At 37.2% G+C, this 17,454-nt stretch overlaps 1 protein-coding gene across 1 annotated transcript in view; it reads left to right on the top strand.

The window, feature by feature from the left end:
- Window positions 1-8,323, top strand: part of LOC122804404 — a 481,872-nt gene extending 473,549 nt beyond the window's left edge. The window contains exon 5 of the mRNA XM_044074234.1: window positions 7,850-8,323. Coding sequence (XP_043930169.1) covers window positions 7,850-7,974 — 125 coding nt within the window. The 3' untranslated portion in view covers window positions 7,975-8,323. The remainder of the gene's footprint in view (window positions 1-7,849) is intronic.
- Window positions 8,324-17,454: the final 9,131 nt, after the last annotated feature.

Raw genomic sequence — 17,454 nt, 5'->3', positions numbered from 1 at the left:
TATATATATATATATATATATATATATATATATATATATATATATATATATCTACATATACATATGCATATACATATATGCATATGTTCCTATTAAAATAATGGCTTTTCTAGTTGTAGATGGTCAAAGTCACATGTTCAGAATGTAAAGAGATGAATTTGTGTGCTGTCATGTGAAAATGGCCAAAGTGCTTTACTGTACAAAAGTTAAATACAGTTTATTAGTAAAACAAATGTTCTCATTTTGAAAATACAGCACTAGAAACTTTTAACTGTTTAAAGTAGTTCTTTTAGTCTATATTAGTTGTCCTACCACTTCTGAATTAGTATAAGCAAAGCTGTTTTCTTAGTGTGAAAACCACTAGTACATTGTTTTACTCTAAAGTGAATTACTTGTGATAGTCTTAAACACTTTGATCCCATGCTGCTTTAAGATTTGATAATGAAATTATGCTGAAATAGTACTTCTGAATTGTCCAGCACTACTGCACTGTTGAAACTCTCACTGCTGAACTGACCCCAAACCCCATATGCAAAAATGGGAAAAGGGGTTATGGATGGATGGATATCTAATATCTGCACTATACAATAATCATTGTCTGGTTTAATTTGATTCAGTGTTTAGTTTCATTAAAAAAAAACTTTTGAAATAAATTAATGGAATTATAAGTATTACCAGTAGTTTTTTTTTATTATATTGCTACCTGTTAATAATATATAATCCACAAATAACTGAATCTTAGATTGGTAATGTTCAGAAACTAGAAAACATTTTTTTGCAGAAGTCTGTCCAACATATTTTGCAAATGTTTCTTTTACAATACCAAACAATAATGGACAAAGAGGACAACCTTGTTTAGTAACTTTAGTGAAATTAATAGATTTTGAGAGAAAATGTCTGATTTTATCAAAAGCTTTAAACATGCATAATGTTCTAGCAATAAGTTACTAAAGTATTAAATAAATAAATCCAGTTTACTGAATCAGTCTTTCTCTTACTCTAAACTAATTATGTTTGATTCATATAACTCCTTTGTTATAATTTTATGTTACTTAACTAATTATATAGCCTATTTGATCTTTATTTATTATTCTGTTATACTTTCATTCTGTTTATCAAAATAGAAAAAACTATTATATAATCTATATTTAGCAATGATATGGATATGCAAGAATATTGTAGTTATGAGCCTTTCCCTTATTTCAGTGTAGGGTTTATCACAAGAATTTACAAGTTATAGAAACCTGATAAGTATTTTGGATTAATAAAAATACCTTCTTTAATATTTGAATAATTTCCGGAAGAAATAATTTGTAAATTTGGGTACATTTCTAACTAAACCAGGAGCTTTGTCATTTTTACTGTCTTTTTACTTTGTTCTTTAATTTCATTTACAGTTGTAGGTCTTATTAAAGTTTAGATTGATCTGTATTTAGTTTTATATTTACATTCTTATTTAACAATTCTTCAATAGCTCCCCCTTCTACCCCCTTATTTCCTATCTTGTTTGCTTCCTCATAAATACTGATAACATTTCTTTTATAACTGAAGTTTTATTGACAGATTTCAGATTAAGAATATTTTGTATTTGATTTGACCTAGAAATTAACTTTGATGCATTTGCCTGTAAGTGAAGCCCTTTGGGAGTCATAGCATGTGGTTGCCATTTAAATTTCCCTAGAGGTATTTTTGTTGTGTGGTTTAAAAATCTTGATTTTCTTTTGTTAATGATATAACTGATTTAATACTATCTTTATTTCCTTTTTGAACCTTTAATTCAGCTTTGTGTTAATTATTTTGTTTTATATGAAAATCTTTATCCCACTTTTTATATTTTCCTAGTACACCATGTTTTAATCTTCCTAAACAAATACATGTTTTAATATATCTTTGACTAATAAGTAAAAAATCAGGAGGGACAAACATTGCATTAAATGCTTAAGTATACTTATTTCTAAGGAGATAGTTTTATTATTAAAAATAATTATGCTAAATTTATAGATCTCAGTTTTATTACTAAAAATTAGAATAATATATATTTTACATTTAAATGCAGCTTGATGTTATTAAAATGATTTTATTACCAACAATGATGTATATAATTCAGACCACTTTATTAAGCCCATATAAGTTAATAAAAAATAACTTATTACTGACCTTCTTGTGGTATCCCTTAAAACCTAGAACTGTGTACAGTAATCATATTAGAATATGGGGAAAAGGAGGGTGGGTTTCCCTAATATTGACTCAAATGCAATACTGTATGTATTTAAAACAATAATATATTGGATTGATAATGCATATGAAGACCGATGGAAATCAGTTCATGGATATAGCTATGATAATTCGATTTTAAATCCTGTTTCATTTTCAGTTGTATTATTAAAAAAAATATTCTGGGTTCTAGAAGTGATTATTCCAAAAAGCCATCTAGTTTTAACTATATAAATATGTTATTAAAAATGTAGAAATTTTACATACATATTTCCTACATTAAATTAATTTGTTCTGTATTTGCTATGGCATATGCATCAAGAGAAATAGCTCAAATAAATTATATATTGCAAATTAAAATAATATTTTTATGTATTGGTTTAATTGTTTATAAAGTCATACAGTGTTATTAGTGGACAATATAATGCAAAAGTTTTATATTGCAAGTTTTATATTAGGTCACATAAGTTGGCTATTAATTCAGAATATAAAGCGACACTTCTCAGAATGTTGGAATTATCAGAGAAAGAAAACAGTGAATTTTCTGGGCTACTGCAGTATTTTCCTTCCATTATTAAAAGGGAAAGCAAGTCAAAAGCTTGCTTTCTCTAGCTCTTATAAGTTAATTTTATCCAATATTGCAAATATTAAAGTGAATTATTGGACTTATCTTACCCAGTGTGATTTGTGAAATTTAAATGGTGGGAGCTGCAGGAATAGTTTTGAAGTCAGTGAGTCTAACACCATTTAGTAGGTTAAGGAGCATTTTACCTGGAAGATATTTATGTAGCGTTTATAATTCAATATAAAATAAATAAACTGTATAAAACTAAAGGAATAATGTCACACAGATGTAATAAAATTTTAAAAGTTAATGATATACAAATGTTTTAAAGTTTTATGGTCAGATAATTATATCATCACAAGGACAATACTTTTGAGTAGTGTTCCAATTTTTGGATGGATTAGAAAAGTGCAGTAGCCATTATTTTGAGGTATTTTGCCAGTTGTAAGGAAAATAATTCCAAAAATGGAAAGTAGATACATTTCAGTTATTTTAGGATTTTCTGGCTTTAGCAGCTACAGAAATGAAAGTCGTAAAATAAGATGTTATAGTAACCCAGATTTTATCAATTATGCAAATGTGAAATCATTGTTTAAGAAAGAGGTAAGTATTCCAGTTTCCTTCCACATTCCAAAGACATGCAGTAGGTGGATTGGACACACTAAATTGGCCATAGGTGTTAGTGTGCATGTGAGTGCGTGGTGTGAAAGAATCACTGTGGTGAGGCTATCCACCTGCCAGTGTAAACCTTGACTTTAGACAGTTGTCACTGTTGAAGTGACACACTGACCCAATGTGCAAAAATGGGAAAAAGTGGCTGTGGATGGATGGATTATTGTAAAAAAACTAACACCGCACAAGAGATTTATAAAATTTGTATATTTGTTTAGAGTTTTTTGTTCTGTGATATGTTGAACTATTGAATATTACTAAACATTTTGACATTTCTTAAGTGTTTTGAGACTAGCTGATATTTTGCGTTAACTGCAATATATTCAGATATTAAATTTCAAGACCATGATGCACAACAGAGTGATTCGTCCCCACAAGCTTTGTCCACAGAGCATATTTCAATAACTTCAACTGCATGGAGTTGTTCATAGGGCTGCTTACTTCTTTCAGTATCTGCCTTGAGGATTCTTGTTTTACTGCTGTTACAGTTTAGCAACATGAACTGCACAGTTACAGAATATGTGGAGCTACTATTGTTGCTGTGGTATATAGTTTCTGCTTAACCTGCTGATTCTGATTTGCTGTTGCACTTGTTTTTCTAGCTGTAATACTTCAGATTAAGAGATGGATGAACTGATGTCTTTACTTTTGGAGTGCAGACTGTGTGGATCTACTTTCTTTGTTGCCTTTAGCATCCAGTTCAAACTAAGCAGACTTCCCTCATGATAGCTATTTGTTAAAGGGGCCACAGCAGTTTTTACTTTTTGAATTTTCAATGCCTGTCAAAGCTTGAAAAATGCTGCACTATAAATGGCCACTAAAGAATAAGCTACTACTTTATGCTTATATCTTAATATTTATATAACATTATTTATTTTAGTGGCTGGTGTTACTAGAGCAACATGTTCCTTTTCCACTCTTTATTATCACTTGGTATTTATTCTGCTGTGTGGATTCATTTTTGTAGTGCTTCAGATATGTGGACTTTAATGCATATGAAGTGGACCTTAAACTTGAATCTTATGAAAATATAGATGGAACCTGCTGCTTCATGTATATTAAATAATGATTATTTTTATGTGTTTATTGCTTTGATTTTCTATAGTAGCAGTTAAGCAGAGAGAAATTAACAGTTCTAGAGAGCTTGAATAAATGAAGCAGCTACTGCTGATGTTATGTGATTTATGCTAGTTAGAGGAATATCAGAGTATCCATGAAACGTATATGCTGTTGTCCTTTTAAGTGATGCCTGTGCTGCATCCTTGGACTACAGTATGACAGTAAGTGATTGTGTAGGGCTTTGGTTTGTAAGAGGGGTCTTGCTAATTAAATGTGGAAAACTGTTTCATATCTTTGATGCAACAACAAAGAGCTTGGATTTACCTAAGTGGTAGTGCTCAGTGTAATTTGGTAAGGTGAAAGATAGACAAGTGAATGTTGTGAGCAAGGACATACTGTTCCAGCAAGGGCTTAATAGCTGACACCTGCTTGGATAGTAATATACTGTCTGTTTGAGAGACATAATGTTTGTGTAATTTTAATCCTAGCATGTGTAAAGTTTTAGGGAACATAAAAATAATACTAGCAAGCTATCAAGGGGACCATAAAATGCTTAATCATGTACACCATTAAGTAGACACAGTTCTTGCCACCCTTTTCAAGTACTTAATAGTGCTGACCTGCCCAGCCAAGCAGGGCTGTATATGATAACCATAGTATAAATCTGTGTTTACCCATGCAGTCATTTGACTAGTCTTAAATATTCTCAGAGTAGTACTTTGATCTGTAGAGATAACTTATTCTATACACTGGGAAGATGTTGAGTTAGGAACCTTTTCCTCTAGCAAACCTTGTTTATTTATTCATAGGTTCATAGGTTCATACTAGGCTATCTGCCCTAGGGCATTTATAAGACTAGCCAGAGTGTGTTTGGCTTTCGCCACCCATTTTAAATGAATTTTGCTATGCCCTTTTTCGAGGTTAGTATACTGTGCCTCTGTCTAACAGTGACACAGAAGTGATACCTGGAGTAAACCTACGATCTCCCATCCACTCATCAAGATTCCTCTTGAAGAGAGTCAATGAGGGACTCTGCCTAACCTGGACTGGGATTTTATTCCAGAGTGAAGGGAGCCTCTGGGTTATGAATCTGTCCCTCCAGCATGTCCTATTTATTTCAGTGCTGAGGTTCAAGTCTCTCAAGCATGTAGCTCGATGGGATTTGGATTTTCTGAGGTGCGGCATGTCCATTAATTCTGAGTTGGACATGGCTTTATACGCCAGGCACAGATCGCCTCTGAGCAGGCGGTATACCACTGAGTAGAGCTGGAGTTTCTTTAACCGGGCAGCATATGGCATCTGTTTGAGCCCTTTGATCCTCTTGGTGAGGTACTTTTGGGGTCTTTCCAGTTGCTGCAGGTGTCTGGTAAGGTACATCCCAAAAGGGGCATTGTACTCAATTATGGGCCTGATGAGGGATGAGTAAAGAGGCACGATGACCTCCCCTGCTCTAGATGTGAATCCCTTCATGATTAGGTGGGCTATATAAAATGTTTTTCTAACCACTTTGGCCACGTGGTTTTCAAATAAGAGATTGCTATCAACTTGGGTCCCCAGGTCCCTAATTACTTCTTCCGTACTTAATGGATTACCACCTATGTGGTAATTTGTGGGCACTTTGTTTTTGCCAAAGGGGATGACTATACACTTTTTGGCGTTTAGCTTGAGGCCATGGCTCTGGCACCAGTTGTCTGTTTCTATGAGGCCCTTTTGCAGGATGCTTGTATCGGCTGGAGAGTCGATTATGGCGCCTAGTTTGCAGTCATCTGCGAACTTGTCAGCCACAGTCCTTCCGTGTTGGCCTGTACCTCTGAGAAATATATACCGAACAAAATTTAGGTCACTTGTACAGGTATTGCAAAAAAAAAAACATGTGGATAAATAGGACTCTATCTTTAATGGTTCAAAAAACAATACACAGGTCACCCTGGAGCAGTTGGTAGGTTACTGACTTTGAGGAAAGTCAAATTCTTGGGATATAAATCTAGTAAGTCTACTGCTCACAAAACTGTCTTTTTCAGAATAAGAAGCCATTGAGCCATTGCGTCTCTTGCACTTTTCCTCTTTTCAGGAGTGTTACATTCAGTGTTTTTCCTGTGGTTTTTTTTTTGTCAAAAAATAGTTTGTATTGCCATTCATTTTTTGCCTCACTAGCAGTGTGAGTTTTAAAATGTTGAGGTCTGTACAAATCTGAAAACCACATTTTTTGCATTTGGAGAATGGAGTATCTACTAAATTTAGAAACTTGAGTTGCAGGTACGCATTCAGTGTTCTGTCTGTGTCTTACATTCAGAAACATGGGTTGTTGTTCCATCTTCAGTACAGAGGAATATATTCTATTATGTCCTCAGTGACTAAATTAAAGCATAACTATGTGTAAGTTATCTTCTGTGGATTTAAAAGCATTCCCTTTCCATTTACTGACAGTGGAGTTACTGGCATGAACAATCATTCTGCTGTATAAACATGGACCCTTAAACATTACAATTTTTAAAGTAGGTTACCTACAAGTTTTTGCAGCACAATCTTTCAGCTCAACATTTTCTGAAAGGTACAAGTCAAAAACAATGAGCCAAAAAACTTGAAAACAAATCTCTACATTATGCATACCAAATGAAGTAAAGGGGGAAAACACCATGAAAAAACATTCTGCTGACTCACACAGTCCAAAATTTGCAGTGAAACTCACCACAATATTAAACCTTTGGAACTGAACTCCTCAGCAGCACATACATCACTGATGCGTAGAATAGTGATACTTAATCAATGGATTGTTTACTTTGAGGAATGGAAGGATATGTCCCAGAGTAAACCTGACATGCATTTTTGATAACAGTCAGCTGAAAGAATGGTTCATGTATAATATTATGTATAAAACTGCATGTCTGATATTAGCCCACAGAGACACATTTTACAGAAGGATAAGCTTTCTATGTTAGCCCATGGAGACACATTTTACAGAAGGATAAGCTTTCTATATAAGTATTTTCCATATGTGTGGGTTACAGCTTTTGGATGTGAATGTACATGTGTTTGAACTACAAGACTTCTAATGGCTTTCTAACCACTCTGCAGTGTGAAGTCTCACCCTTTTATTTTATGTTGTAGACTTCTGTGACTAAAATGTACTGGATATATTCGGAAAGTACCAAGACAGTTTAAAGATACAATACAACAAAATTCTTAGCCATGATCTGTTGCTCAAAATTATTGAGATATTCTTTACAGAAATTATAGCATCAATATTTTTCATCATTTTGTTTGATACTTTTATTGCTTTGCCAGTAAATAAAACTGAGTACCACTCATAAAATGAACCTTATTTTTTGTCTATTTCAGTATTTCTGCGACAGACATGTGCCAAAGAGGGTTGGAAAGAGCCAAGTCAACTTGAATTTAGGAAGAAATTTACAGCCAAAATTTGTAACTCAAGGAGGGATATGAAATCTTCAGCACAGCAATAACTCCAAACTTTTTTCAAAGCAGTTGTATTTCAAATATGAATGGAATGACTTGGAAAATTGAATTAACATGTAGTTTGCAGTATTATTTAGCTATGACTAAAATGTCAAAATTGCAGAGGGACTCCATCATATTAAATAGCTTTCTCATTCATTTATAAACTGTTAGGAAATAAGCATATACTTAGATCAAATGCAGGCAACATAACTTCTATCTATACATATATATTTAAGAATTTAGAACATAATTTTATAACTCAGAAACTACTACAATGTTAGTAAATTGTGAATAAGCGTACTGCATATGACCCATTTTCAGAAGTAATATTTATAAATAAAATTCTGAACAACATTGCTGGTCTTTGGCAATTAGCTATCACACTTTGTGATCAAACACTGCATGTGTCTTCACTCTTACACAAAGCTTCAAATGCAGGCTGCTATGTAAACTTAGGAAACCTTTACAAGTTTGACTAAGCTTCAAGAATTATTTCAAACAATTTTGTGAATATACTAAATAATATAAGAATGATGTTTCAGTTTCTAGTTATAAAAATGATAATTTCATGTTCAGGATAGTCATTAGTTGGAAACAAGACAATTGATCATGAATCCAAATTGCTAAAGCCAATTGACTGGATCCAGATTATTGAACCTCATTCTAGCTGAGTACTGCCAGTGATCACACGTCATTATCACTGAGCAGTGCGAGTTTGCCATCTGCTTGCAAAGGTAGAGATTGTATAAGCACGGAGAAGAGGCAAGAGGAATTATTATATTCTGCCAACTATTTCTCTTTCTTCATGCTTGTATTATCTGAAAGCTGGTATATAGAAGCAGCAGAAGGAATGGAGACATAGCCTGTAGAGGTAGCAAAAATGGTTATTTGTTTATATATACTTGAAGGTTCAGGTAATATGTGTTGCCACTTAATAAGTTGTTTTAGTGTGTGTTGCTACTGATAGTCATATGTGTGGCCTTTTAGTGCTTGGGCTATGATGCATTGGTTACTAGCTATTGTTCCTTTGATGAGGTGTCCTGTAACCCATTAGTATTAAGAAGGAAGGCAAAATATTTTGATATCAGTTATATCACTATATATTCTAAAAATGAGGTAATCATACAAAGTAACAAAAGGTGCACTTTTGTTGCAGTTTATTGTTCCTTCATCTTCCTGTGTATTTATGTAAATTGTGTATCCATGACTTAAGGAAGTGAGGTGCGTGGCAAAGAGAGAGGTGGCGAAGGCTAAGGATAAGGCATATGAAGAGTTGTATGAAAGGTTGGACACTAAGGAGGGAGAAAAGGACCTGTACCGATTGGCTAGACAGAGGGACCGAGCTAGGAAAGATGTACAGCAGGTAAAGGTGATAAAGGATAATGAGGGAAACATACTCACAAGTGAGGAGAGTGTGTTGAGCAGATGGAAAGGGTACTTTGAGGGGTTGATGAATGAAGAGAATGAGAGGGAGAGAAGGTTGGATGATGTGGGGATGGTGAATCATGGAAGTGCAATGGATTAGCAAGGAGGAAGTAAGGATAGCTATGAAGAGGATGAAGAATGGAAAGGCTGTTGGTCCAGATGACATACCTATGGAAGCATGGAGGTGTTTAGGTAAAATGGCAGTGGAGTTTCTAACCAGATTGTTTAATGAAATCTTGAAAAGGGAGAAGATGCCTGAGGAATGGAGAAGAAGTGTTTTGGTACCGATTTTTAAGAATAAGGGTGATGTGCAGAGCTGTAGTAACTACAGAGGGATTAAATTGATCAGTCATAGCATGAAGTTATGGGAAAGAGTAGTGGAAGCTTGGTTAAGAAGGGACGTGATGATTAGTGATCAGCAGTATGGTTTCATGCTGGTAAAGAGCACTACAGGTGCGATGTTTGCTCTGAGAGTGTTGATGGAGAAGTACAGAGAAGGTCAGAAGGCATTGCATTGTGTTTTTGTAGACTTAGAGAAAGCATATGACAGGGTGCCTAGAGAGGAGTTGTGGTATTGTATGAGGAAGTAGGGAGTGTCAAAGAAGTATGTAAGAGTGGTACAGGATATGTACGAGGGTAGTGTGACAGTGGTGAGGTCTGCGGTGGGAGTGAAGGATGCATTTAAGGTGGAGGTGGGATTACATCAAGGATCAGCTCTGAGCCCTTTCTTATTTGCAATGGTGATGGACAGGTTGACAGACGAGATCAGACAGGAGTCCCCGTGGACTATGATGTTTGCAGATGACATTGTGATCTGTAGTGAGAGTAGGGAACAGGTGGAGGAGACCCTGGAAAGATGGAGATATGCTCTAGAGAGAAGAGGAATGAAGGTCAGTAGGACTAAGACAGAATATATGTGTGTGAATGAGAGGGAGGATAGAGGAATGGTGAGGATGCAAGGAGTAGAGCTGGCAAAGGTGGATGACTTTAAATACTTGGGATCAGTAGTTCAGAATAATGGTGAGTGTGGAAGAGAGGTGAAGAAGAGAGTACAGGCAGGATGGAGTCGGTGGAGAAGAGTGTCAGGAGTAATTTGTGACAGACGAGTACCAGTAAGAGTGAAAGGGAAGGTCTACAAGAGGGTAGTGAGACCAGCTATGTTATATGGGTTGGAGACAGTGGCATTGACAAAATGGCAGGAGTTAGAGCTGGATGTGGCAGAGTTAAAGATGTTAAGATTTGTACTGGGTGCGACAAGGGTGGACAGGATTAGGAATAAGTATATTAGAGGGTCAGCCCAGGTTGGAAGGTTTGGAGACAAAGCCAGAGAGGCAAGATTATGTTGGTTTGGACATGTGCTGAGGAGGGATGCTGAGTATATTGGGAAAAAGTTGCTAAGGATGAAGCTACCAGGTAACAGGAAAAGAGGATGGCCTAAGATAAGGTTTATGGATGTGGTGAGAGAGGACATGCAGGTGGTTGGTGTGACAGAGCAAGATGCAGAGGACAGGAAGAAATGGAAACAGATGATCCGCTGTGGCGACCCCTAACGGGAACAGCCGATAGATGATGATGGTGATGATGTGTATCCATGACTTAGTGTTCCTTCAATGTCGTGTTAGCAATTAAAATAAAATTTATGAGGCATAGAGGTATGAAATGTTATTTGGTAACTAATCATTACCCAGTCCAAACTTTTTTATAACCTGCTAGTGTATAGTTGATGTATGCCAATGAAGAATAAAAGAGCTGCTTAATCTGTATTTTATACTTCATAATAAGCTGTAATATCATAGGATCATAGGAGATTACTAGGCTATCAACCTGGTCATTTCAAGCCTAGACATTTCATCCCAATGTAACACCATAGAAATGTAACTTAATACCCGAGATTGCATTTAGTAATGGCTGCCCATGCCCAGTCATAGACTGATACGTAGAGTTTAGATTAGGCAGAATACCATAACGCTTATATTTTTAGGTAATTAATGCAGTTTCCATGTTTAGCAGATTAAGTGAAGGCCTGAATTTGAGTAAACCTCAGTAACAATCTAGATACTTTATGTATTGCTCTGGTAGAAATAAGCTGTATTTTGTATTCATTTAAGCAACTTCTCAATTACAATGATTGTAAATTTAAAAAAAAGTTCATGGGATCTGCAGTAAATTGTAAACAACATTTACAGACTATCTACTTCTGGACTTTGTAATTACTTGTAGTTATACTGGAATTACAAAATGCAAAATGTTAGTAAACTGAATTTCCTGCTCCCAGATTTGGAAATGTAAAACTCTGCTCTGAGTTTAGAAAAATCGCTGAGAGAAAGCTAAGTTTTTGTGATTGTTGACAATATCCACATCAATGTTTAAATAATCTTTTTCACATTTAAATGATCACAATATGGTTTGAAATATTTGAATATTTATTTACATCCCATTAAATACAAAACACCATTAAAAGTCATCATCCACACATGAACAACTTCTCGCAGATGATGCTGAGGAAAGTCACTGACTATAACTAACAGTGTCTGTTGTAGATCAGTAGAAGAAGCTACTTTGAAAATATCTTCTATCAGTTTAGCAGTCATTTCTCTGTCATTATTAGTATGTTTAATTTGAAACACATCATCTCCTGTCCTATAACTGGAAAAATGGATATTAAATAAAACTTTATTTACCTACAAATATAATACACATTTAGAACATACTGTGTTTCAAATCACGTCTAAAATACTGGTTTATTTTTTAGGACCCACATATATAAAGTGGAATCACCCTATATATATCCGAGAGAATATCTTACCTCCTTATACAGTTTATAACTAGTTGTGGAAGTCATTCTTTTGAGTTCTCAGCTTTCACTTATAGATATAACCTTTCATTCCCCTTCCCACCTAATAGCTCCATAGGTACATAACAGATTTTAATTTCTGCTATTTCATTTGCCAGCACTGGACCAGCACATACCAGAAGTTTGCTTGCTAAGTACACAAGGAAAATCAGCCTAATACTGAATCTGCTGTATATAACTCAAATACTTATCAACCCCACCAAGACTAAAACTGTGTTTTTTGGAACTGCACAGAAAATTTATCAAGCACCTAACTCTTCAACTATGTTTGACTTACACAACTGTTCCGGAGCAACATCCTCCACCTTCAATTACCTAGGAGTATGGCTTGATCAGTCATTCAACTTCCATTTCCATATAGACAAAGTGAGAGCCAAAATAAACTCCCTCTTCTGGGTCAAAAAGACCTCCCATTTTCTAGCCCAACTAGCCAATGGCAAAGGAATTCAGGAGTTCTCCTTTCTCAACTTGAATATGGATCCCAATTTCTACTTCTGCCTCCAAGAAAAACATTGCCACACTCACCTCTCTGTAAGCATCATTGTATCACCCCAGGATAAACTAAAAGGCTACCCATAAAACAAAGATCTATCCTACTTTTTGGATCCCAGCATTAAAAACTACTCTAACTCCACACATTAACTCCCCTTGTGGCTAGACTTCATGAAAAATAACTTCCTCATATAACCTGAGACACTACTCACAATCCACACTAAACATGCTGTCTCCTGTCAGGCACCTACTCTTTGGCAAGCTGTACTAACCAACATTAAGGAAGTCAACACTTATTCCATATTCAGAATGCAACTCAAAAAGCACTTCTTCATCCAAGCCAAATGCTTCTGCTTCTACACAGGACATATCACATAACCTGTCTAGTTTCTGAGTCTCTTCTCCTCCCTCAAGATTCATTGAACACTTACCCACTTTAGAAACTAATATATATATATTACATGCAACACTCTGCTTGATTGTACATTGCACTGTGCTTGATCCCTAGATTGTATATACACAGGTTTTTTTTCTATTTAAGTAGTCTAAACTACCCTGTTATTACTTACATATCTGTATTTTGTTTGTGAAGTCTTTTGCATTTCACCTGGACTGAGCCTGAAATTGGTCAGTATTGATCAATGAACTATGCCAGTAAATAAATATAGATGGAATAAATAATAAAATAAAATAAAACAATGGTATCTATAATGATAAAGCTTACTTTTATTGTCCATTAATAGAGTAATGGCAGGGATGAGCATAATAAGGCTGCCCACCAAAACTATGATACCCAATTTCATATCACCAAAAAGAAATGTAAAAAATAAAGTGAGATTGCAGCAGAAAGTACAGTAAAGTAAATGCATAGGGTACTCCTATACAATGGAAGCATTTTGCAGGTGCTTTAACCCAGCACTACCCACATTGTTAGTCACTGAGCTGCCTGTCGGGCGCTAGGATCCGCCACATAACACAAGCACTCAGGTCACTCCAAGGCAAGTACAAATATGACTCAGTCATTGTCCATGCTGGTGTGAATGACCGGAGATGTACCTCCCTGGACTACATGAAAAGAGACATAGAGGAGCTCTCTGAGCATGTAGCCCAGGCCAGTATGACCCTGACCTTGAGTAGCATCTTACCCTCACCAAGAATGATGCCACAATATGAAGACAAGATGATCAATTTCAACAATTGGCTTAAGTATTGGTGTCATTCAAAGGGGATCCAATGCCTGTCAGCCTGGGATGACATGCTCGACAAGCCACAATGCTTCGCTAGGGACGGCTTGCACCTGTCACCCCTGGGCTTTCGGATATTGGCAAAGGCACTTGCTATCCCCATAGTGCCTTTTTTAGGCAAGGCTCAAACGACAAACCCACCTCCATAGGTATCACAAGGGATAAGAAACAAAGAGTAATGCTACTCAACGCCAGAAGTCTAAACCTCAAGATGCATGCACTCGAAACTCTCCTTAGCATGGAGAACATCGATATCTGTGCAGTAACAGAAACCTGGTTCAAGGGTCCCGAGAGCACCCCTGCACTACCAGGTTATACCTCATACCATGCTTTTCGGCCCCAAAACTTGGACCGAACCACAAAAGGAGGGGGAGTATCAATATTCGTCAAAGATACCCACACCTCCAGGTTGGTGGCACAGTACGAAGCATCAGAGACTATGCATGTGCAACTAACAGTGGGTAAAACTGCCTTCCAGTTTATAGCCTGCTACAGACCACCCTCCCAAACCCAGGAACTCCACTCGGCCTTCCTGAGAACACTGGAAAATATGAAGGTCTCTCCAAACACCATTATATTGGGCAACTTCAACTACCCAAACATAGACTGGGAGCATTACTCTAGCTCCAACACCCTAGCCCAAAGGTTCCTAGAATTTATAAACTCAAATGCTATGGAACAACTTGTTACCACTCCCACAAGAGGGAAAAACATACTGGACCTGATCATCACCAACATGGGGACTCTATGCTCCAGACCAGAAGTGTATCCCTCACTGGTAAGATCAGACCATAAACTAATCTCACTGGATATTCACATCCCGACTCCACCCCCTGCCCAGAAAACCACAATGAAAAACTTCTCTAAAGCAAATTTCACACTCCTCAAAACCGAGGTGGAATCCTTCAAAGCCCCCGGGCCTGTGGAAAATATGGCCCAGACCGCAGAATCCTTTATAAACGCATTCTATGAACACCTTCAGGAATGCATGGATCATGCAATCCCAAATAAAACTAAGACCAAATCCTCCAAAGGCAGACGTCCTGTCTGGTGGACCCCAGCCATAAACAAAGTATACAATAGAAGGAGAAAGCTACTACATGATAGAGCAAAATCCCAAAAAGGGAAGGCATCCCTGATCAGTATTAGCAAAAAACTACGGGCACTCATAAAATTGTCTAAGGCCAGCTTCGAGAGAAAAATTGCACAGGACACTAAGGATAATTACAAGGCTTTCTTTAGTTATGTTAGGAACCTGGGTGGGAATTCCCAGATATGCTCAGAATTAGTCCAAAATGACAAAAAATACATCAAACCCACAGACATTGCCAACATCCTAGCTGACAGGTTCAGCGCAAACTTCTCCCTCCCCACCAAAGGGCAAATATCTATCCCAGCAGAGTGCTGCCCCTGACATCTCAGATGCTCAGGTAAGAGCCGCCTCTCCAAAGCAAAAACACAGCATCAATGGGACCAGATGGTGTCCCGGCTGCGTCCTACATGAACTCCAAGAAGAGCTAAACCCAAACATAAAACTACTGTTCAATCTCAGCCTTACTACAGGATATGTACCCAAAGAGTGGCGTACAGCAACGGTGGTCCCTCTCCACAAAGGTGGTGCCTCAACGGATCCTGGAAACTATCGCCTCATAAGCCTGACTAGCTTGGTCTGCAAAGCTATGGAAAGGATCATCATGGACCTTATAAATAAAGATATTGGGGACCTACAGACACTGGATCCTACCCAGTTCGGCTTTGTTAAGGGCAGATCCTGCCTCTTAAACCTGGTCGATTTCTTTGAAACAGTCACCAAGGCCATTGACGAGGGGAAGGCGGTCCACACAGCCTACCTGGACTGCGCAAAAGCCTTCGATACAATACCCCACTCGGGCATTATAGATAAGCTCACCAGCTTAAATATAAACCCCTATATCACTAGATGGGTTGCAAACTGGCTCAAGGACAGAACCCACATGGTTAGAATTGCTGGAGCCATGTCAGACTTCAAACCAGTTACAAGTGGCGTCCCACAAGGCTCAGTCCTGGGACCTCTCTTGTTCGGTATAGATTTCTCAGAGGTACAGGCCAACACGGAAGGACTGTGGCTGACCAAGTTCGCAGATGTCTGCAAACTGGGTGCCATAATCGACTCCCCAGCCGACACAAGCATCCTCCAAAAGGGCCTCGTAGAAACAGACAACTGGTGCCAGAGCCATGGCCTCAAGCTAAACGCCAAAAAGTGTATAGTCATCCCATTTGGCAAAAACAAAGTGCCCACAAATTACCACATAAGTGGTAATCCAGTAAGTACGGAAGAAGTAATTAGGGACCTGGGGACCCAAGTTGATAGCAATCTCTCATTTGAAAACATGTGGCCAAAGTGGTTAGAAAAACATTTTATATAGCCCACCTAATCATGAAGGGATTCACATCTAGAGCAGGGGAGGTCATCGTGCCTCTTTACTCATCCCTCATCAGGCCCATAATTGAGTACAATGCCCCTTTTGGGATGCACCTTACCAGACACCTGCAGCAACTGGAAAGACCCCAAAAGTACCTCACCAAGAGGATCAAAGGGTTCAAACAGATGCCATATGCTGCCCGGTTAAAGAAACTCCAGCTCTACTCAGTGGCATACCGCCTGCTCAGAGGCGATCTGTGCCTGACGTATAAAGCCATGTCCAACCTGGAATTAATGGACATGCTGCACCTCAGAAAATCCAAATCCCATCGAGCTACACGCTCGAGAGACTTGAACCTCAGCACTGAAATAAATAGGACATGCTGGAGGGACAGATTCATAACCCAGAGGCTCCCTTCACTCTGGAATAAAATCGCAGTCCAAGTTAGGCAGAGTGCCTCATTGACTCTCTTCAAGAGGAATCTTGATGAGTGGATGGGGGATCGTAGGTTTAGCCCGGGTATCACTTCTGTGTCACTGTTAGACAGAGGCACAGTATACTAACCCCAAAAAAGGGCATAGCAAAATTAATTTAAAATGGGTGGCGAAAGCCAAACACACTCTGGCTAGGCTTATAAATGCCCTAGGGCAGATAGCCTAGTATGAACCTATGAACCTATATATATATATATATATATATATATATATATATATATATATATATATATATATATATATATATACACATACATATATACTAAGCCTGATGTTGCTGCACCTCTGAGCAGGAAGAATATGTGGATATACTAAAAAGTCAGAGTTGGCATATATTCTCTAACAGTCACAATAAGCACAGAGCTCGTATAGATTTCCCCACAGTCACTATAAGCTCAGAATCAGTGTAGAACTTTCCCCACAGTCACTATAACTAGCTTGCAGTTCTAAGCATTACAATTACAACAGGCATTTACATTGTTCAGATAGAAATCAGTAACATCTAATATCTCAGCTTTTTGTTAGTAATAGTTCTGCAGACTTTTTCAAAGAAAATGTATGCTTATTTATTTTG

The sequence above is a fragment of the Protopterus annectens genome, chromosome 6.part0 (assembly GCF_019279795.1).
Source record: "Protopterus annectens isolate FY-2018-M chromosome 6.part0, PAN1.0, whole genome shotgun sequence".
Lineage (NCBI taxonomy): Eukaryota > Metazoa > Chordata > Ceratodontiformes > Protopteridae > Protopterus > Protopterus annectens.
Note: the sequence above shows the minus strand (reverse complement) of the source record. Positions and strands in the feature narration are given on the sequence as shown.